This window comes from Mauremys mutica, chromosome 6 (genome assembly GCF_020497125.1).
Source record: "Mauremys mutica isolate MM-2020 ecotype Southern chromosome 6, ASM2049712v1, whole genome shotgun sequence".
NCBI classification, from domain to species: Eukaryota; Metazoa; Chordata; order Testudines; family Geoemydidae; genus Mauremys; species Mauremys mutica.
The window spans coordinates 113,767,776-113,784,271 of NC_059077.1; the positions used below are offsets into that span (position 1 = coordinate 113,767,776).

Sequence of the window (16,496 nt, forward strand, 5' to 3'; positions counted from 1 at the left end):
GGGCCTTCATCACTCAGTTCCCCATTCTGTCAAATCAGGATCATAATAGTTCTCTTCCTCACAAGAGGGTTTTGAGGGTAAATTCCTAAGGGTGAGGCACTCAGGTTTCATTTGCTTGTGCAAAAATCCTACGTACTCAAGTGGTTGTGGGTGGATACTTGGATGAGACCCCCCCTTTTGAAAATTTGGAACAAAAATATCCAAGAAAAATAAATACTTTATAACAGCATCGGTGACCCATTTAGTATTGTATATCAGCCATGGAAGGCAGTTTAATGTAGTGGTTAGTGCACGAGACTGAAATGTAGGAGCCTTGGTGTCAGCCACTGGCTTGTCTCCACAGTCCTGGAAAACCTACTATGTTCTCCTTCAGGGCACATCTTTATTCTTCAAACATAAGACTCCAAGTAACACCAAAACAAAGCTATTCTGTGGACCTAAGCAGGTTGCAGAGGCCCAGAGGTTTTGGCTTGCAGCAGAAGCCTACCTGCAGCCTATCATGCTCACTCGGGTGCGCTCTTTCTGCCTTTCACAGGAATTACCTGACCCTTTCACAGTAGTGTCTGATACTCTCTTCTCTCACGAGCTTACGTCTGTTCTGCAAAAGGCTATGCCTGGCTGACCATTGGCCCTTAAAGGGAAATGCCCCCTCAGTTTATATTCCTGGCTTTGCCATTGGCCTGCTGAGTGACCTTGGGCAAGTCACTTCACAGCTCCATGCCTCAGTTTCCCCATCAGTAAAATGGGGATAATGATAATAGCCTAATTTGTAAAGTGCTTTGAAATCTATTGATGAAAAAACACAGTATGGGAGCTAGGTATTATTAATAATAACGATGAACATTCTAGAAGAGAGGTGGGCAAACTACGGCCCGCAGGCCACATCCGGCCCACGGGACCATCCTGCCCAGCCCTTGAGCTCCTAGCTGGGGAGGCTGTTCCACGCTCCCCCGCAGCCTCAGCTCGCTGTGCCGCCAGCGCTCTGGGCCGTGGGGCTGCAAACTCCTCCCAGGCAGCACAGCTGTGAGAGCCACCAGGTGTAGTGTATTAAATTGCTCCCCCTAGGAATGTGCTACTTACGGAGCACCAGGACTGGCAGCCGTAAGTAATACACCGTAAGTAGCACATTCCTACAGGGAGTAATTTAATACACTACACCCAGGTAGGGAAGGCTGTGCCTCCTTAAACAGCCTGGCCCCTACCCCCTATCAACTCCTCCCATATCCTGTCCCCTGACTTCCCCCCTCAGAACTCCCAACCCATCCCAACTCTCCCTGCTCCTTGTCCCCTGACCGCCCCCTCCCAGGACCCCCACCCCTAACCACCCCCTAGAACCCCACCTCCTATCCAACCCCCCCTGCTTCCTGTCCTCTGACTGCCCCTGGGACCCCCTACACATTATCCAACCCCCCCGCTCCCTAACCATGCCGCTCAGAGCACCAGGACTGGTAGCCATAAGTAATACACTGTAAGTAGCATGTTCCTACGGGGAGCAATTTAATACACTACACCCTGGCCCTCCATACAGTTTCAGAACCCCAAGCTAGCCCTCAGGCCAAAAAGTTTGCCCACCCCTGTTCTAGAATATCAAAGGTTCTTACCTAGCTGTAATGGGCTGGTTGCCCCCACTTTGGCAGAGGAGGGGTTAAAGCAGGCTGGAGGGAGCCTGTGCAGAACCAAGCCAATCAGAGAAAGGCAGCCAGTCAGGGCCAGGCTGGGCCTTATATAAAGGCTGCCCAGCAGAGCAGAGGGGAGTCTCTCCCTGACAAGCAAGGGAGGAGGGATGGTTCCTAGGGATATCACCTGAGATAGAGCAGTGCTAGGCAGGCTCAGGGGAGCAGAGGGAAAGCTCCAGGCTGAGGCCCCTGAAAGAAAGGGCTGAGAAGGTGCAAGGACCAAGGGGAAGTAGCCTAGGGAGTGCGAGCAGTAGAGGGGAGAGAAGAAGGGCAGGACATGGCTGCCACCAGAGGGTCCCTGGACCGGGATGCAGAGTAGTGGCCAGGCCTAGGTCCCTCCCTCCCCTCTGGGGCTGCAGTTGGCCGTGAAGGCAGGTACAGACCAAGGACTGAGGATACTCCTGGAAGCGGGGAGAATAGAGCAGGGGTATTGCTGGAGGGCTGTGTCCAGAAGAGGATGCCAGGGAGTAATGCGGGTCCTGGACAAACAGCAGAGCAGACAACGGGTGAGACACCACCCGCAGAGGGTACTCCATGGCTGGACGGAGCTAATTCCTGGAGCACCAGCAGGAGGTGCCATGATGGTGAGTCTGCAACCTGTTACACTAGACCTGAGTATTTTAACTCTCCTAGACAACTTACTGATGGATTAAAACTTCCAAACCTGTTGTTGATCCAAAAGGAATTTTTAAAGCTTAATTCTATACACCAACAATTGCAGATTGCAGCTTTTTTTCTTCAAAGGGCTATGTTGCAATTTGAACAGAAGGTAGAGGAGGAAATTTTACATAGAGTTCATATATAACCTATAGGCCCCACACTATGGCTGTAGTGTTGCCAGCATATGATATAAGGCTTATTTCAGGGAATTGGAGAAATGTCCTGTGGTTGTGGAGAAGTCCCAAAGGCCTTTTCTGGAAATTCTGTCACAATAGGGTGTTGAATCAGGCCTAGGTTTAATCATACTTGTCAGTGCTATTTGACTCCACTAAGCTCTCCATGTTCATCTTGGAGTCACTTCTACTCTGATGCCTATGTTACAATATATAACTCTGAAACCATTGACACTTTCCAGATTGACAGTTGTATGTTTACAAACGTACGTAGATGCATGTGCATCTATATGTACAGATTAGTGCTTAGAAAATTAATAAGCAAATTATTTTAAAATATAGCAACATTTTTTTCTCATCTGCCTGCAGTTGATGGGCAGTTCAAATTCATTTGTGAATTTGATAACATTCTGTTCTATCTATATATCAAAGGGGCCAATGAAGCTATGAAAACACAGCTGTCTTATTGATTCCTCTATTGGCCATTTGTTGTGCTTATGGACTCAGATTTTACAGCCTCACAGCATTGTTTGCATTGCATTGTAACTCAGTGCCAGTTGTTACATAACTTCAGAGCTGTGAGCAATAGGAGTAATGTTATGCACTGAAACGTATCCGGCTATCTGTATTGCCCTTTCAAGTTGAATACTATAAATCCCAATAGCATGAAGTTAGGAAGTTGACTATGAAATCTGGCCAAGTAAGAGTAAAGATTTGATATCCTGCCTTATATCCTGTTTTCGCTTTTGGCAAATTCTGATCATTTGAGATATAAAGAGAATGCAAAACAGATTGCATGCTGCATGCAGAATACTCAGCTCCTCTTTGAAGGCTTGCTAAGTATGCGCAGACTGTCCTGAGTTTGTGTAAATGGAACAAAGAAACCCCATGGTGAGAAGAATCCTTTCCTTGTTCCCTTGTAGATGCTCTTAGAACAAAGCAAGACTAACTGTGTACATTTTGCACCATGGTACCAGCATAAGCAGAGAGTTCACCGTACTCTTAAGTAGGTAGCATGTTATGAAATTCATTAAACGCTCTGTACCCATTCATAAAATACGTCGTTCCCATCAAATTATTTTCTTTATCTGTCATCTGAAAGGCTTCAAACCATTCTGGAAAATCTGCTGCAAGAACTGTAGTGGAAAATCTGTTGGTGAATACAATAATTGCTTTTAAATAAAGGATCCCAAAGAGTGAATTTCCAGCATATTACTACTCTGCATTTTGACCTTTTCACTAAATACTCAATACAAAAAGCCTAATTGTTTCTCTTTGTGCTTTTTCTATAGGTGAAAAGGTAGTTCAGTTTTCATGGCCCATTCAGCCCTGTTCTTTCTGGGGAGACTGCCAAAAAGAGTGCCAGTTAATGATAAACTGTGGCAGTTCATTTCACACGGATCAACAGAAAGCCATTAGATGATAACAGCTTTCACTCTCCACTGGGCTGGGCTGAACTCCAACTGGCACTGTTGAAGTGAAAAGGCCTTTTTAAACTGCTACTTCGAATCTGTTCACCAGAATTGTTTTAGCCATATTGGACTTTATGTTCCACAGTTGTACTTAATTATTGCCACAAATGTTTGTATCAGAGTTTGCATGTGTAAGTCTGCATTTGTGCATACGGAGGTGCACTTAGATGTGCAGCTGCTGAATTTGCACATCCAAATATTGAGGGGCGGGATTGTTTTGGTTAACAATCTAGACAATAACGTTATGAATTAATAGTGTGGACATTGTGAGTTTGACATTCCCTCTGATAAAGTTGTCAAAAATAACATTGTGGGCTCAATCCTTTCAACCTCTGCATACAGAACTTCCACAGACATCAGTGGGAGATAATCATGTGATGGCCACCATCTTGGATTACACATTAGGGCTAGAATTAGGGACCTCAGGAGTTGGAAATATGAGCTCTTACATCTTGAGCTCTACTGCCAAGGTTTTCTAGGTGGGGCTATAATAGACTTGTATCTTCTGCCAAACCTGTGTAACACTCACCAGTGGGTTACACTAGCACACAGACAAACTGGCCTTTGATTTAAGATTTTAATCTGAAGAGCAGGCACATTACCATGAAGGTACTGTGGAGACCTGCAGAGGTGCTTGAGCTGGATCCATCTCAGTGTGTGTGTGTATGTGTGTGTATGTAGATAGGTAGGTAAGTATTATCTGGAGGACCCTTCCCTTTGAAATGAGCCCCTTCCCTAATTCTTGTGGTAGGAAATAGCCTCCATGTGTGGGTCTCCAGGGCATGCTGCAGGGTACATCCCTGTAGGAGGGCTGCTGAAGAAGTAAATATTCACAGGGAAAATGGGAGTTTTCGATTATTTTCTGCTGCCTGGCCAGTTCAAGTTTTCAGAGAGCTCAGCTGGTTGGAGGCTGAGCACTTGAAAATCTGGCCTGTAGTGACATATGTTCTGGAGTTGCTGTTTGTTTCAACATACTGATTTGCTGTATGCTGAGGTGTATGTCAGGGAACTAGAGTGTTCAGATAGGCCTTCCTGGTGATTTCAGAAATCCAAATATATAACACTCTTCATTTGTTTGTATGTGCAGCAAATGACTTTTGTAGTTCTCATTCAGTTCACAACTCTAGTGTCATTTGGGTTCCATTTTGGGGGCATGTAAAAACTTCCAAAACATTGGTTTTGAATTTTAAAATAGGTTTCATGACTTTATCCAGCACTTTAAGAAACGGGCTGGCAGCATGTAAATGTACTCAAGACCACTGCGTAGTACTTGGCTGAGATTTCTGATGTTGCAAATCCCACCATGTTACCAGCCCATTGCTTTTCTTGTTGGGTTGCATTACGGGTAGAGAGAGGAGAAATTGATTTGATGATGGATTTGTCAGTCAGGCTACAGCTTTCCTGTTATGCACATGATGCTTGCAGGAACCGGGGGTCAGAAAGTGAGCTGGGGCTGCCAGAGGCAGTCAGGGTGATGCTGCAGTGCAGGAAGGATGCGAGAAGCCAGGAGTTGGGCTTAGAGCCATGCAAGCTGTGTGCCAAATTGTTTCCTGCAGAATAGCATTGTCATGCCTGTTGCAGGACCAAACTATTACTTAGTGTGGAAAATAATGTCAGAGCAATCTTGCTTCGCCAAAGAACCCAAAGAGCAGATTCCTGAATCTGGGCTATAATACAGGTAAACACTTAATTGTAGTATGAGTGGAACTGAAGATGGTCAGGTTTCAGAAAGGACATACTTTCATGTTGCACCGGGGTTCAGGAAAGCATGCCATGGCTGAGCAGCTACCACTGAAACAGCAGTTTCAACAGCATGTAATACTGGCTTCTCAGAGTGTTTAATAAAGATCTCTCTCCTACAACTCTCCTTGCCTGCATCCCTTATTTCTAATGAAATATTAAACACCGAACTTTAAATTAGGGTTGCCAACTTTCTACTTGCACAAAATTGAACATCCTTGCCCCACCCCTTACACCACCCCTCCTCAAAGGCCCCACCCCTTCTCTGAGGCCCTGCCTGCCTGCCCGCTTACTCCGTCCCCCCCTCCCTCTGTCACTCACTCTCCCCACCCTCACTCACTCATTTTCACCAGGCTGGCGCAAGGGGTTGGGTTGCAGGAGGGGGCGAGGGCTCCAGCTGGGGGGTGTGGACTCTGGGTTGGGGCCAGAAATGAGGCGCTCAGGGTGAGGGTGGGGGCTCTGGGCTGAGGCAGTGGGTTGGGATATAGGAGGGGGTGAGAATTGCGGATGCAGGCTCTGGGGTGGGGCTAGGAATGAGGAGTTTGGGGTACAGGAAGGGGCTTTGGGTTGGGGGTAGAGCCAAGGGGTTCAGAGTATGGGAGGGGGCTCCAGGCTGAGGCAGGGGGTGTGGGCTCTGGCCTGGGGGTGCAGGTTACAGGGTGGGGTCAGAAATGAGGGGTTCAGGGTGGGGCAGAGGGTTGGGGTGTGAGGTCTCTGGCTGGTGGTACAGGCTCTGGGGTGGGGCTGGGGATGAGGGGCTTGGGATGCAGGAGGGTGCTCTGGGCTGGGACTGAGGGGTTCAGAGGGCAGGAAGGGGATCAGGGCTGAGGCATGGGGTTGGGGCACAGGTGTGTGTGTGAGAGCTTCATCTGGGGATTAGGGTTTGGAGTGCAGGAGGGTGCTCTAGGCTGGGATCGAGGGGTTTGGAGGGTGGGAGGGGAACCAGGGCTGGGTCAGGGGGTGGACGCTGCCCAATCTGCAGGCACCACTCTCTCAGCTCCGATTAGTTGCAGTTCCCAGCCAATGGGAGCTGCAGAGCTGGCACTTGAGGCGGGGGCAGCTTCCGGTGGAGGGGGAACATGCCACTGCTTCCAGGAGCTGTGTGGTGCCATTGCAAGCAGGGAGCCTGCCTTATCCCTGCTGTGCTGCCAACTGGACTTCTAACAATCCGGTCAGCAGTGCCACCAGGGTCCCTTTTTTGACCCAGCGTTCCAGTCGAAAACCGGATTCCTGGCAACCCTACTTTGAAGGCATACTGTTAGGGCTTTCCTGAATTGGTGCCTGCACCCTTTAAATGGTGCGAAAGCTAGTGCAAAGCTCCTAATACCCTGTAACAAAGAGCCACCATAATTCCAAAGCAAAATGTTGGGATTACCAAAGCACCAAAATTTATGGAAATTTGTAATAGAGAATCCCAAAACCTTAAATCATAGACACAAAAATACTAATAACAGACTCAAACAGAGGCTTCAGATTCACTCACTAAATAAATTAAAAAAACCAAGTCTTTAGTAAGTTTTTTGTTGTTGTTGTTTTTTTTCCTTGGGGCCAAATAAACCGAACAGTAAGTCTCCGATTAGTTGCTGTGATAAAAGGATATATCGTAAGGTTTAATTTTAATGTTTTTTTGTTTCATTTTGGTTTTAAATAACTGTCTAGACAATATAAAATGAAGCCATGCTCAGCAATAATGAGAGACAGAGCAACTGAGGGGCAGCTGTTTATTTCCTTACCACCACATTTCTGTCCTCCTTAAGGTGCATGATCAGGCAGGAAAACCTGTAAGTTAACGGGAGCTTTGACACGAGAGCAGAATCAGGGTCCTATGTATCCCAGTGATTACTAATTACATTGTGAAATAGATACTAGAGTTATTAGAAGGTCCCAGAAGGAACTCTGATAACTGCAAAGCAAGAGGCTGACCTTCTGGGATGAATAAGTAAGGCATTAGAGTAGAGCTAGGTGAAATAGTTTCCAATAAACTTTTTTTTTTCTGGAGAAAAATGCAGATTTGGCAACACTGAACCATTTCACTAATTCATGTCTATTTTTACTAAATTGTTTCATCCAAAAACAAAGGTAAGAAATGCCCCAAAAATCATGTTTGCCTTGATGTTTGAGCAGGCAATGACTTTTTGATTAGAAATTTCTTTATAATTTTATTTTTAAAAAATCAAAACCTTTAAAAATGGATGACATCAAAATGAAACATTCCATTTTGGGTCACACACAATGTTTTCTCCAGCCACTAATGATTTTTTCCACTTTTCAATTTACCAAAAATGTAAAAGAAATTCAGTCCAAAACAATTTTAATTATCAGTGAACCAAATACCCCTTATTTAGCCAGCTCTATTCCAGAGTTCATTAGCTAGCTGACTACCTGTTTATGTACAATTGTTAATCCTCCATTAAGGTCATCATTAGTATTGTCATAGGTCTCACCCCCACTTAGAGCTGTTGGGTTCCAAGATGGGGACCTGCATGGACTCCCCTAAACTAAAATCCTAGTTTAGATCTGGTAAAAGCTGCCACCATCCAATAATGTACGTGTATTGGGACACAGTCCTTCCCCAAAATCCTTGGGGATCCCAAGAGCCCCAAATCCATGGAGTTCTTACACCTAGGAGAAGTAAACCATTCTCCCCTGCTTCCTCCCCCCTCCTTTCTCCTAGGAGAGATACCGGGATTCAACTACAGAGGGATGCCTTCCTCCTCCCCTTTCCCTGAGAATTCACCCAAGGAAAGATCAACCAAGTCCTTAACAGAAAAGATTTATTAAAGAATAAAAAGAAAGTAAACTGTCTCTGTAATACCAAGATGGAACAATACACAGGGTCTAAACTTATCAATCTCTGGAGAGAATCCCCCCTCCTTTCTTTCTCAGTAAAAGCAATAACAGTACAGAATTAAAGAAATTCTATAGCAAAACACACAATTGCAAATACAGAAATAACAATATAAAAATACTAGTTCCCTTTCTAATACTCACTAGCTTGAATAGAAGAAATTATTGCAGAACTCTGAGGACTTGATTAAGACGTCTGGACTCCTTTAATTCCAACTAGCGAGTCACTCAAACAAAGGACACAGGAAAAAAAACTTCCCTCCACAGGGATTTTAAATTATCTTGTCCCTGATTGGTCCTCTGGTCAGGTGTTCACAGGTAGAAAAAAAAATCTTAACCCTGAACTAACTGTTTATGACAAGTATATTTCAAAAGTCAGGTCAAGATACTTCCCAATGTCATTGAACTTTACAAATTTGTATTTACCCCAGGGCACAGCCACCTTTTTCACTAGTGTTGAAGGCAACAGTTAGACTTTTACGCTCCAATGAGTAGGTGTCAGTTTTCCTAAGCCCCTGTATTAACCAAAGCCTTACAATCTTTCAACCTCAAAATGAGAAATGAAGAATTTGAAACTTAATGTGGTTTTGTAATAAAAGAAGGGGAACCCTTCAGGTTAGTTTAAGGACCATATTTTCATAAAGTTTGAGGATTACACAAGTGATAAGGGCATTTATACATCCATGCTGCTGGAGGGGCTCAAGTGACATAACCATGTACTGTGATTTTCATCAGGTGATGCCTAATGATGATTTGTCAAGTAGTTTTGCTACTAATGCTGAAACACATTCTTTTGTAATTTCTTTTTAACTTCATTGCAGTATAATAATATATTTGCACTTCCATAGTTATTTCTACTCAAGCAGCTCAAAGTGCCTTACAAACATCCTGTCCTCCAGTACATATCCCATTTTGAAAATGGAGAAACTGAGGCACAGAGATATTGTGATCACCAAGTAATGATTCTTTGTACCTACTTGGCAAAGATTTATTAGACTTACTCTTTTTGGAATAATTTTGCCAAGTGACTTCAAAAAATCTTCTGAGGAGAACCCTCCACCTTGTCATGAGAACATAGTAAGGCTGCCAGACTGTATTTACTTAAGCAGCATTACTAAACTGACAGCTCATCATTGACCAACTTTGAACCTGATCCAAAGCCTATTGAAGTCAATGGAAAGACTCCCAGTGGGCACTGGACTGCCCCCTTGGTCACCAGTACAGAACGACCATGTGACCTGCCATGCATGAAAAGCGATATTCCATTCAGTTATTGTCCCCTAGAGCTGTGCTATTTTAGTGACCTTCAAACCTGGAACTACTTCTAACAGCATTGTGCTTTGGATACAAGTATGCTAGCATTGTGCTTTTACAAAGATGAAACTTTTTTACTCACTTCTGAAAGTGGCAAGTCAGTTGTCGTATTTTCATCAAGGTTCTAAAGGGTTCTAGGCCCCTGTTGAGGAAAGCACTTAATCACATAATTTTAAGCCCAGGCTTAAATCCTGTTGACTTCAATGGGGCATAAGCACATGCTTATCTGCTTTGCTGAATACAAATGGAGTTGAGCACAGGTTTAAATACTTTGCTGAACTGGGAACTAAGTGAATACCCCAGCTATTTAGTGTTTGCTGTTAGGACACTTTGATCTGCTAGGATACCTAGGATCTTGACTTAAAAAATACCGATCTTGAGCCATACAGTTTATAACAAAGGCACTTGAGACCATTCATATATTCAAATGAGAACAGCAAGCATGACATCTATTCAGATTTTCCGAGTCTGCACTGTGGCTTTGACAAGTTATGCCAAAAGAATGTGTTGTAAACATGGAGACATCTGGTCTTGTGTTCCAACGATATTTAATACGGTGGAGTTATATAGTCACAAATACTGGTCACATATGAAAAACAGGAAAAATATTGACATTATTTTGTAGTAATTTAATAAAATGAGTGTGTGCGTGTGATGGGGGTATGTGTGGTTTGGAAAAAGGGAGGGGAGATAAAATGTGACCTGATCAAACTGGATAATGGACTTTATGACCTCTTTGCCTGTGGCAATTGAGTTAGTAATACTTTAGGTCTGGATACAAGCCATTGTTCTGTAATACATTTGGGTTATTACAACCTCTTTCTGTGCTTACAGAAATAAATTGGGACATCATACTGGGAAACACGTGAACATATGCCTATTTGAAAAATCAGAATAGATCCAAACTTTTTAAATTTTATGATCAATGTTCTAACCAATATCAATCGTGTAAAACCCTTCATTTGGTTTTCATTTGCCCTAATGGAACACTGGAGTACTGTTTTTGTTTTTCAAAACCATGTAAAATGATACAGAATATCTTTAATTTCTATCATTTCAATAATTTCACTAGTGTGATTCCCAGTCATCTTAGACTCAAGACAGATTAGCTAACTGAGAAGGGAACTTGAGTGAGGTTTGTGGCTCCTTTCTCTATAAACTGGCGAAAGTTGTGCAACCTATTTTTTTTGTTACAATTAATTAAGGCCTTGTTATGATGATTGGCCTGACATATTTACCCTACTCAGTGAAATGTGACTGGAAGTCCATAAAGTGTCACCATAACTGATAACCTATATTGATGGGGAAAAGGTGCATCAGGCAGACAAAGATGGAATTAGTGCAAACAAGATATAACTTAAGGATGGTGTTAAGCTCATGCTTGGTAAACAAGAGAAGTGTGGAACTGGAAATGAGTGGATCAAAATTGGTGTGTCAGAAACTAGGCCTAAGTGATGCTCAAAATAATGAGCGGATTGGGTATTCAACCCATCACTCCCTTTTGGGGTCCTTGCAAAGAGACTTTGGATGGACAGATGCAAATTTTGGCTGAGTGAAAGATGAAAGAGAAGGGGAGGGGGAAAGCAAGCTTCCATGTCATGGCCACCACCCCCACTGTCTCCTGGACCTTCTTCATCCTAATCCTTAGAGCAGTGGTCTCCAAAGTGGGGTGCGCACAAGATAATCCACTGGGGGACGGGCACGGTGGGAGGAGCGCCACCGGAGCAAAAGTGTGGCGAGGCAGGAGGAGTGCTGCTGCTGGAGGGGTGGGGGGAATAAAACAAATGTCAGCCAGAGGGGAGAGGGAACGAGTGAGCCCCCCCTCCCCTCCTGCAGGCAGGGCCACCCGGAATGCAGGGGCTTTAGGGGCTGCAGGGCCCTGGGCTAAGGGGGCCCCGGGTCCCTGGCCTGCAGCTCCAAAGCCCCTTTCGGAATGCAGCCCTGCGAGCCCGGGCCGGAGGGCTCGGGAGGCAGCTGCACAGCCAGTGGCCGGAGAGAAGCGCCGCTTTCCCCTTCAAAGCTGGCTGGAGAGAAGTGGCGCTGGGCCGTCCTCTGGGCCCTGCAGCCCCTAAAGCCTCTCCGTTCCAGGTGGCCCTGCCTGCCGGGGGGAGAGCTCCCAGAATTGTGGCCATGGGGGCGGTGTGGTGCTGCACACCCCTGCACCAAACAGGAGCTGCCCCAGGTAAGTGCTCTGCACCTCCTGCCCTCCCACACCCTGAGCGCCCTCCCAAACCCCACACCCCACCCCGAACCCCCTCCCGCACCCTAACCCAGACCTTCGAATCTCTGTATCACAAAGTGTTAAACCAAGATGTTCAGAAATAATGAAGCATATTCAATCACACTTTGTGAGAAGTTTTTTGTACCATTAATAAATGAAATATTCTTTTTCATCTTTATCTCATCCCTTTTTAATTTCTGTTTGTGTGTTTTATAATATACATATTAGTATAGTAGTACATGTATATAATTTATACATAAATAAATATGCATATATTGGGGGTGCATGCTTAAAATTTTACTGATAGGGGCGCACGATCAAAAGAGTTTGGAGACCACTTCCTTAGAGGTGTCCTGACCAGACAGGGCCAGAGGGAGGGAGACGGATGACATCACTGACTCCAGATAAATCCTGAATACCATCTGGGATGTGGGGAAGAGGCGAGAGACAGCTTCATCTTATTTCCTTTCTTTCCTATCTCTCTCCTTTTGCCTAATATTTAATTAGTCTGACTTAACTGGCCAAGACTGTATATTTTGCAACACTGCCATGAGCCTGGGACTCCAGAGACTGCTCAAAGCAATGCCCTGAACAGCCTGATGCTGGTACAAAGTTGCCAGGTCTCAGAATGACTAATAAAATTATGTGCCTTTCTCTCTTTCCCCCAGCAGTGAGGTTGTAAGTGAGAGTCAACAGCTTCTATCTTTGCTGTTCTTTCCTTTCTCCTCTTGTGCGTTTCTCTTGTTTGGTCTGCTAGGAGACAGGATTGGACTTTACCAACACCAGCAATAACAGCTCCAGCCCATCTCAATTAACTTCTCTTTGTGTCCCAAAGGACAGTTATTAATATCTAAGGCATTGTCTACATTACATGGCTTTTAACAACACGGCCATTTACACTGCCACTGCAAAACTTTTGTCTTGGGGAGGGGCTTTTTTAAGCACCTGTGAACGACAAAACTTTTGTCCTTCAATTGGCAGTGTAGAGGAAAGCCTAAGAAACTGTCAAATAAGGGGGTGGATAAGTGTTTCTTGATTGGGCACTTGCTGAGAATAGTCCCTTCTCAAGAAGCTGATGAAATGCTTCACTTAGGCTACTTAGAATCAAAACACACTGATATACAAGTACATAGCCGATATTCATCACTTCAGCTACAAAAATTATACACCCATACAGATAGTATAATCACAATCAGCAAATTATAACCTTTCCATAGACACCTTACATGACAACCTTTGTACAATATTTACTGCAAATATATAACAGTGGTTGCAATAATGATCTATACGATCATAGATTATGTCAATAACGTCACATAAGGTTAGACAATATTCATCATAATAGTAAAGTAACTCTTGTGCTATCATTCCCTCATCACCCCTCACCATGTAATCCGTGACCACGCTTCCATTTTTTCCCCTCAGGAGACACGCTTCTATCCAGGGTCCATGTCACTTTCAGCTGGGGTTCAAGAAATGAATCCCTATTTTAAAAGTCCAGGCCTCTTGGGAAAAGAGCTTTGGGGATGTAACTAATTATTAAGAGGGAGATTGTCAAAAATATCAGTGATTTAGGAGCACACCCCTAATTAAAAGTCCATGTGATTTGCAGTCCTAAGTCACTTAGGTACTTTTGAAAATCCACCCTAAGTCGTCATTCCCCATACCACCCCTTGGAGAATAAAATTGGGGTGTTGGGGATGGCTTGAAACATTCTGGGAGTAGGAGGAGGCAGGCAAAGCGGCAGTAGGAGTAAAGCTTGGTGAATAATGAATTTTTCAGTTTGCTGGCAATTCCGAAAATCTTTCCCATCCTTCCTGCATTAAAAATAAACCTTTGAAAGAGAGAGATTCTTAGGGCTTGTCTACACAGATACTTGGTGTGCATAAAATCTACAGCACACTAACTTGCTACACATAAACTGGCTGTTTGGACCTGCTACACTGGAATACATCAAAGTGCACGATGGGATTTTTAGTGCACAGTAGCAGAGTCCACTCAGCCAGTTATTGAATGGCAGGCTAGTGCACTGTAGATGTAGAAAGAGAATATATACCAGGAGTCAGACATTCTTTAAAAAGAGAAGAGACTCTCGTAGCCAGGAGGCCAGACAACTCAGGTTGCCTGTGTGCCTGTCAGTAGCTGACCATCTCTGAGAGCTTCAAAGTCCTTAACACAAGTGCCTGGCTGGATGGCTGACTATGCAGCCTGCCAAGGAACCAGATGCTGCCACTGATCTCTTGAGATTGCCATCGAACAAGGGGCAGCGGAGGGGAAGTTTTAGGGTGCACGCAACTGCCCACCATTTGTTTACACTGTCACCTACAACAGCTTTCTCTTTCTTTATTCATGCTACACAAAGTTATAAAAACACTTTACTGTTAAACACTGTAACATGATGTAGATAACCTCAAAATGTGTTCTGAAAACAAATCAAATGGCTTTTAAAATGAGCTCCTACTTTAAAGTACCCTTAGCCAAAAACACAGTAGTAATTTCATATATCAGTAGTGTTGCATTTGTTTATAATGGTCATATAGTGTTTATATTTTGTGTGTCCCCCGCCCCCTGGGATCCTTATGAGTCTTGTCAGGAAAGAGCAGTGCTAGTTTATTTACAAAGAGCCTGGATTCAGTTACAGGTACTTTGTCAAATGGAATAGGCCTATTAAGCATAATTTGGATTTTACTTAATACAATTCATGCCCAGTAGTCCTGTTTGTGTTACTAGCAAGCTTGAAATTTGCTGAAGACCCAACTAGGCAGTGGTGCTGGAACAATTTTTATAGCGGGAGGGCTGAATGTGGAAACCATGTATATGGGTTATTACTACTTCAAGCCAGGGGGTGCAGCAGCACCCCTAGTTCCAGCACTAATGCCACTAGATGCCTCAAGAAGGTTTGCCAAGGTTGTGTCCCAGCGTTTGCTAAGTTGTCATGAACTTCAATGACAGCTGAACTAGGCTCAAGTATAGTGGTGTTTTGTTTGTGTTTCTTTTTTTTTTGTATATGACACATGGTATAGTAACCAAAGAAATCTGTATCAAGTGGGGTGTTAATCTTTGCAACCCTGACCTAGGTCATGTGACTGGGGCTAATTAAGTTTTTTTTAGTTTCTTGCCAGGACTCATTGACGTCGGATCCTTCCTGCAACACAGTTCTGGAAAGTGGTAAAAAATATGCTTCTCTCCAAGAAAATATAAAATAAACATTACAAAGCCACGCTATTTAATTAAAATATGGATTCACCTTAGCCTCTGACATTAATGAATGATTTACTTTTGGGGCATCTCATGCAGCAAAGCCATCAAAAGCAACATTGTGAGGGAACCATTTTGGGGGGGGTTATTTTAAAAGAAAAGTTCATTTTAGAACTGAGCAGGTCTGAGTATCAATAATCTGATGGATTTAACCCTCTTTTCTGTTGACAAATTATGATTTTGTCTGCATTCAAAAGTATTTTCTAAATAGTTTGTGCAAACACATTTTAGCCTGTAGGCTGTTCAAACACTGTTCACTTTGACAACTGTTACTTGCGGCATCATATAAACCACATGGTATTGCTTCTACTTCCTGACTGGATGAGTGAAACCTTTAAGCAGGAGACTAACAACATATGTAGGATGCATAAATACCGGTACTCCTTTTGGTGCGAGGAATCAGGTTGCCATATGGGCATGTCCCAGCATTTGAGAGGATGCTGGCGAACAGAAAGTAAAAAGATGTACAGCCCTGGTTGGTTGGAACAGCCATTGAGGATATGAATCAATATTCCTGTTCGCTGTGTCTGGAGTAGAGCGGGTTGGCATTTTTCAACACTTAACATTATTTTGTTGGAAAATGTCTCTTTCAAAGAATTTTGCTCAGATTGTCAACACTATTGACACTTTCCATTTTTCATGAAATTTTCCGTGATAATTATTTACTGACATGTTTATCAGTCTTTATAGAAATGTTTCATTTCACAACCCCCCTTTCATACTGAACATTTTTAACCATTTTAAGAAAAAAATGCTAATGAATATTGCAGAAAACTTCACAAAACTCAGAAAAATTGGTCTATACGGAACCCTACAAGATGGAAACCACTTCAGACGAGAGCTGGTTGGAAAATATCCCAAATTTTGAAGTATTCAGTGAACCCTAGCTCTTTTTTTTAAATAATTTCAGCTTTCACTCTGTGGCTTCTCTGCCCCTTCTCACGGACGGGAACCCATTTTGGAAAATGCTTTGCAGCTCACATTTAATGCTGTTATTCCTAAACCAAGGGCATGACCTGTGAACGTCTGACCTTTTCATACCACTTGGGGAAACCTAAAATGGACAACTCTGAAACACTTCTGGCAGGGTGGCATGCTTTCACCGTCCACCCTGACATCAAGTCCAAATGCCAAG

The 16,496-nt window shown here is 43.8% G+C and overlaps 1 protein-coding gene across 4 annotated transcripts in view; it reads left to right on the forward strand.

Annotated features, from left to right (window-relative positions):
- The window catches only part of LOC123372295 (E3 ubiquitin-protein ligase Topors-like), a 112,714-nt gene that overhangs the window by 10,075 nt on the left and 86,143 nt on the right, over positions 1-16,496 (forward strand). The window contains exons 1-3 of one of the 4 annotated variants that reach the window (XR_006580194.1): positions 1,727-2,260; positions 3,433-3,515; positions 3,802-4,253. The exons of 1 other annotated variant lie outside the window; for it this stretch is intronic. Coding sequence is in view for 1 of the 3 variants with exons in the window: in XM_045020301.1 (XP_044876236.1) it covers positions 2,147-2,260 (114 nt within the window). In the remaining 2 variants the exon portion in view is untranslated. Of the gene's footprint in view, positions 1-1,726; positions 2,261-3,432; positions 3,516-3,801; positions 4,254-16,496 lie in introns of those variants that run through there. 2 more of the 4 variants (XR_006580193.1, XM_045020301.1) reach the window with 2 other exon arrangements.